At 44.6% G+C, this 5,623-nt stretch overlaps 1 protein-coding gene across 1 annotated transcript in view; it reads right to left on the bottom strand.

The window, feature by feature from the left end:
- The window catches only part of fam171a2b (family with sequence similarity 171 member A2b), a 9,294-nt gene that overhangs the window by 3,205 nt on the left and 466 nt on the right, over positions 1 to 5,623 (bottom strand). The window contains exons 2-8 of the mRNA XM_025057674.1: positions 2,817 to 3,044; positions 2,632 to 2,724; positions 2,159 to 2,317; positions 1,887 to 2,066; positions 1,688 to 1,801; positions 1,322 to 1,448; positions 1 to 1,161 (exon numbers count right to left, since the gene is read on the bottom strand). Coding sequence (XP_024913442.1) covers positions 1 to 1,161; positions 1,322 to 1,448; positions 1,688 to 1,801; positions 1,887 to 2,066; positions 2,159 to 2,317; positions 2,632 to 2,724; positions 2,817 to 3,044 — 2,062 coding nt within the window. The remainder of the gene's footprint in view (positions 1,162 to 1,321; positions 1,449 to 1,687; positions 1,802 to 1,886; positions 2,067 to 2,158; positions 2,318 to 2,631; positions 2,725 to 2,816; positions 3,045 to 5,623) is intronic.

The raw sequence follows: 5,623 nt of genomic DNA, 5'->3' as shown, positions 1-5,623 counted from the left end.
CCTCCCCACCGCTCATCTTTTCCCTTCTGGTTCATTCCTGACTTCCGTCCGTGGACATCCAGAGCAGACTCGAGATTAATGTCTCGCGGAGTGCTGCTAGAACCACTTCCAAATCCAATACCTCCACCACCACCACTGAGGTCGTTTCCAACATCTATGTAGGAGTGGCGCACGTGAGCATTAGCTCTACCGTCAAGGGAGATGAACCATGCTCGAGGATGTTGTTTGACACCCAGCTCCAGGAGCTTCTTCTCTGTCAACGCCTGCAGCTCTCCATTCATCTGAGCCATGGTGGAATCGTTGAAGAGCACAGGGATTGTCACAGGTCCACCAGAGGAGTCTGAAGCCCAGCTTGGTTCCTCAGAGTCATCCCCTTGCGAACCACCTTGCTGCTGCTGCAGTTGTTGCTGGCCTTGCTTCTGTGTGTGGTGGTGATGATGCTGCTGACCTCCTCCCATCTGTCCGCCATCTTTATCCTGTTCTTTCTGATCTTTCCCATCTTTTCCGGAAAACTCAGACGGCAGACGCATGTAGTGTGCTGGTATGACCAGTGTTGGCACCATACTGCGGTACATGTTCTCCTTCATCTGGTCAATGGAGCTGCAAAAGATGATCTGACCTGGTTGGGTGTTCAGTGAAGTGGGTCGAGCCAGGCTGTCGGCTGCTGAGGCGGAGTATTCTGGAGGTTTGTCAGACTGGCTTGGCACATATCCCTGGAAGCGAGGAGGCGACGGGGGATCAGAGGCGTAGCCTCGATTGTCATTGGCACTGTGGTGTCTGTGGTACTCTGATTCTTTGCCTTCCATGGCACTGTAGCTCCGATTGTAGTCTTCAAGGAGCAGAGGGTTGTCCAAGTTGTTGGTCTCTGTGGCACGTGTCACCTTCAGGGGGAAACTCTCTCCTCGTTGGGGACCCGAGGGATTTTTCCCCTTGGCGTGTCGCAGCATGTTAGCTGGAACATGTTTGGTCAGGTCCTCCCTTGAATTACGGTATTCTCGAGAAGGGGACATATCTGACTTGTCATTGGATGGACCGGACTCAGCGTGGCCTCCACAGATTAAATTTAGGCGTGACATGGAGGTACCTTGGTCTCTCTTTGCTCCATTTAGGTTGGAGGTGTGGAGTTTGCCCTGCTGTCGACGAGGTTTTAAACACCTGCGCCTAAGGGGTAAAGACACAGATGTGAGGACAGGAAGGAAAATCATCTTTAAATCACTAAATAGACGGGCTCACATTTGACAGCAGCCTAAAACAGACCCATTTCATTTATTCTTATCTATAGAAACCTAGACCCAGAGACCTGCGCCTACGCTCCCCACACCTGCAGTAGTAGAGCAGAACACAGAGCAGGATGAGCACCAACAATGCCAGGGAACCCAAGATGGACAGCAGGAACAGGGTGTGATATGTGGTGATGTCCCTCAAGCCTGGGTGAGACAGACCTAATCCTGCAATAAAAGCCATGACACAAAAACTTTAGAATCAACAAAACATCACATTCATTTTACTTGACACCCGAACACATCCTATTATCCCAGTATGATGTCAAGTAAACAGCAGCAGCACACAAGGACAAATGAGCAGGTCTCATCATTACAATTAATTCTAGGGTTAATTTATGTTCACATTTAAACACCTGCTGGACAGTTGGTGTAATACAGGTAGAGGGTTAAACCAAAGAGTTCACCTGACGACGATGGAAAGGCGGCCAACCAGTATCCCATCTGAGGAACCACAACATTCCAGACATACTGTGGCCCATCCTTTTTGATGTAGCCCACTGCATGTTTCACCCACAACCCTGCAAAACAAAGTGTCAGAGATTGAAATACTACACTAACATTTCAGGGATTTGGCTTGACTTACTGTTGACAGCTTCACTGCACCTGTCTTAGGCTGAAACAGCCAAGCAGGTATGCTGGTCACCATCCTGTGGCGGGTGTCAGAGGGCAGTGGCACAGAGATGTGGACCGGATCAGAGACCTGGATTTCAGCTCCGTCCTTGTCAAAGAGCTGGACGCTGACCACTGCCACTGCTGTCAACTCAGTCCAACCAGTCTCTGCACCTGGAATACATCAATTGTTATTAGGACAGATTTTTGTTAAATGACTTTAAGAAATAAACCATGTATGGCTGCATGACATCATGGTCTCCAACCTGAGCTGTTGGTCTCCTGGCCCAGGAGAAATGGGAATCCACCGATCTCATACTGACTCCTGGCTGGGGTCATCACAGCAGACAGTGAAGTGTAGTTGGAGTTGGACGGCAGCTGGAGGGACTTCCTCTGCAGCTGCACCAGCGGTTGATTACGAGCACCTGAAAAAAATCATAATAACAATTTCAGAGCCACATCCACAGAGCCGTCCTCTGTGTCGACTACTAATATGCTGTCAGCGACGTGGCGGTGCTCACAGCACACAGGAGACCAGTGTTAATTATGCATTGTTTACAAGTGGACTGACAACAGCTGCGAAGGCTAACCCTTCACAACTGTGTGGAACCATCTGGGTGAGTGCAGTGGCCTGCTGCAGCTGTTCTACTGGTTAGATCAGGGGCAAAATAATGAAGCTATTCAATGTTGGGTAGTCAAGGAACATGTTCAAATCTGACGTGGATGATGTTCTTGGTACCTGGTGACCCAGACAGGACCTGCAGGACGTCATCATAAAGGATGAGAGTTCCTGGTCTCTGGACAAGGAGGTACAAGCTGACAGAAGCGTACACTACAAAGATGACAGATATGATAGCATTAGCATTTAAAAGCTACTGTAAAGATATGGCCTAAAACACATGGCTATCTTTCTCTGTGACTTACGGGGGATGCGGCTGGAGTGCCAGGGTACAGAGTTGGTGACGTAGTCCTGTTTAGAGGCAGTGATGATGACCCATGTTCCTACACGGTACTGGAAACTGACTCTCAACACACCATCACTGCCAGCTCTGCTTGATGCAAGGATGGTTTGGTTGCCATGGACTTGCACCTCTGCGTCGGCCAATGGTGACAAGTCACTGCTGTCAAAGATCTGGACTTTTATTTGGACTTCTGTAAAACACATGATGACACACTTGACTAAACCATTGACAAAACAAAATGTCTAATTATGTCAAACACAAATTCTTTTTTAAGGATCTCTGACGCTAACACACTAAAATCTAAGTATAACCGTGGAATGTATTTAGTAGAGAGAAAGACAGCGCACCAGTAAATGGCTGTGTGAATTCTTTCTTGAAGAATGTGTCCCATGGATGACCTTGTTGATGTTCTACTGGACTCTTTTATACAATGACAGATCTGTTCCCAGAATACAGTTGTTTTTTTTACTGAATACAGTGTCTTTTTTTCTTCCCTGCGTCTCTGTGGACCTCTGACACTGTGAAGTCACGATGGATTTGAAGTCACTGTCAGTCACGAACATTACAAATCCATCGCAAGTGTATTTCTAGTTCTCAACCTTCAATGTTCACAAACCTGGAACATTTTGTTTCTCATCTCGCCTCTTGGATGGTGTGAATGTGGGTCAGGACGGGGGGCAGGAGGGAGGTTTCTATGGTTACACCAACTCTCCAAATAGCCTGCTTATTATGATTCCTCTGTGAACTCAGTCCTGCAACAGTACGAGCAGAGGCCCTAGAAAATAGCTGGTGGGCTAGTTAATAAGTACTTTACTTTAAAGTACAGTACATTTACTGCACTTTAAAAAATACCCCTGTTAGGTTGTACTGTACTGTACATCTTTAAGAGAGAGTAAGTTAAGTTAAAAATAAAAAGTGAGCATCGATCAAGTAAAAATAGTACACATTTGTGTTTACAGAGAGAGCTGCTCAATGTGAGACAGCAACAAGCTAAAGTAGAGAACACAAAGTCAGGGAAAAAATTGTGTATTTAGATCAAAATATAGCATTTATACATGCATTTAGACAACCAGCAACATGCAAGTTGTCTTTATCAGCTTCTGGTTCCATTGTGTCCTTGTAGGTGGTGGCAGCCACTATAGTTGGGTGAATAAAGGCTTCCCTGTGTGTGTGTGTGTGTGTGTGTGTGTCAGTGTGTAGAATGTGAGAGGATATCCTCAGTCTGGCCTCCTCACTTGAAAGCCTGGGGCTTGAAGAAGCTCCATTAACAGAAACACTCGGAGTCACTGTGTCACACTGAGGCCTGTGGGAAATTGAACTGTGAACGGTGCAGCCCAGATTTGAAGGAAAATAAATCGTCTCTTACTCACAGTAGCTGCTAACTTGGAGGGAGAACTGATAGAAACCCAACCTAATAATGTGTAACAAAAATGATTTATGTGGACCGACAGTATGAACTCTTAAAAACACGTCTGCGACCTTAATATAATCTGTGTATATGTATTAGACAGATGAGAAGTGAGTAAATATAAATACATTTGATAACACATTTTAGAGGAACTTCTGAATCCTGTCTCACCCACAGTTATCATACATATACATTGCAAAAACTTGAAAATAGCTGAAACTTTTACAGACACGTAATCATTTGCATTTTGCTGCTGGTGCAAAGGAAACATAGAGCAGAGCTGCAGCCCAGGAAATGTGCTGAGCCCCACATAAAGTACACCTGAGCGATGATGTCATCCAGCACATATGATTTTAGGAAAAAAATAGATTTTTTAAAAAATGGTAATATTTTTTATGTGAATGACTACACATACCAAACAAGGGGACCTAAACACAAATAATGAAATGAAATAGATATTTATCTAATCCTAGTGTACTGCATTCACAGATTGGTGCAAATCCTGCAAAAAAAAAAAAACCCTGTTGGTATCTCTTCATGTTAAGTACTGTACTTTTTTTTTTTTAAAGAAGTCCTTGTTAATGTGAGTTGTGAACCATCAATCCCTGGATACTGCACTTAAGTGTACTCAGTCTACCCCTGTCTCTGTCTGTTACCATCCATGTTTCTCAGAATAACCCACTGTATGAATCATGCAGGGTAATTACATAATGTCTTTCTAAATGCACATATCAACAGACACCAGGGTCTATGGTACATTTGCCTCATCTCTGGTTCTGCATGACATCACGTCTGTGAACATTTTCCTCTCCTGTTTTTGCAGGGATGAACAACTACCATTCATTAGAATTAAATCATTGTTTCCTGTCAGAAGTCGTCAGTAGGCCTTCAGTCAATGTGCACAAATTTAGTTGTCTTGTGCTCTAACACTTGATTTATCGCAACATTTTAGCTTTTTAATTTAAATCTTTATTTATTTTTTGGTTCGAGCTGTTTCTAGTACATGTTTGGTCAATAATTTGACATATTATAATAACCAGCTCATTCATGTACTTGTTTATTGTATACATGTTTTGGGATACCTCACATAAGATGCATAAAAATAGGCTGAAGTTCTGATTACATACAGTACACGTACTACTGTAGTACTACATGCGCAGCCTCCCAATCTGCCTTGCAACCTTCCATGCAACTACTCATAAGGCCTTGTGTTATTTCTTTCCCCCCATATTTCCAGAGTCCACCGGGGTGACGGTGATGTTGGTTCACAGTCGGCGAGGCCTGCTTCACATCCCCACACATCTATAAACACAGCGGAGGCCCTCTGCTCTGCTAACACACCACCCTCACGTATTCACGAA

Source organism: Cynoglossus semilaevis, chromosome 8 (genome assembly GCF_000523025.1).
Source record: "Cynoglossus semilaevis isolate Cse_v1.0 chromosome 8, Cse_v1.0, whole genome shotgun sequence".
NCBI lineage: Eukaryota > Metazoa > Chordata > Actinopteri > Pleuronectiformes > Cynoglossidae > Cynoglossus > Cynoglossus semilaevis.
Note: the sequence above shows the minus strand (reverse complement) of the source record. Positions and strands in the feature narration are given on the sequence as shown.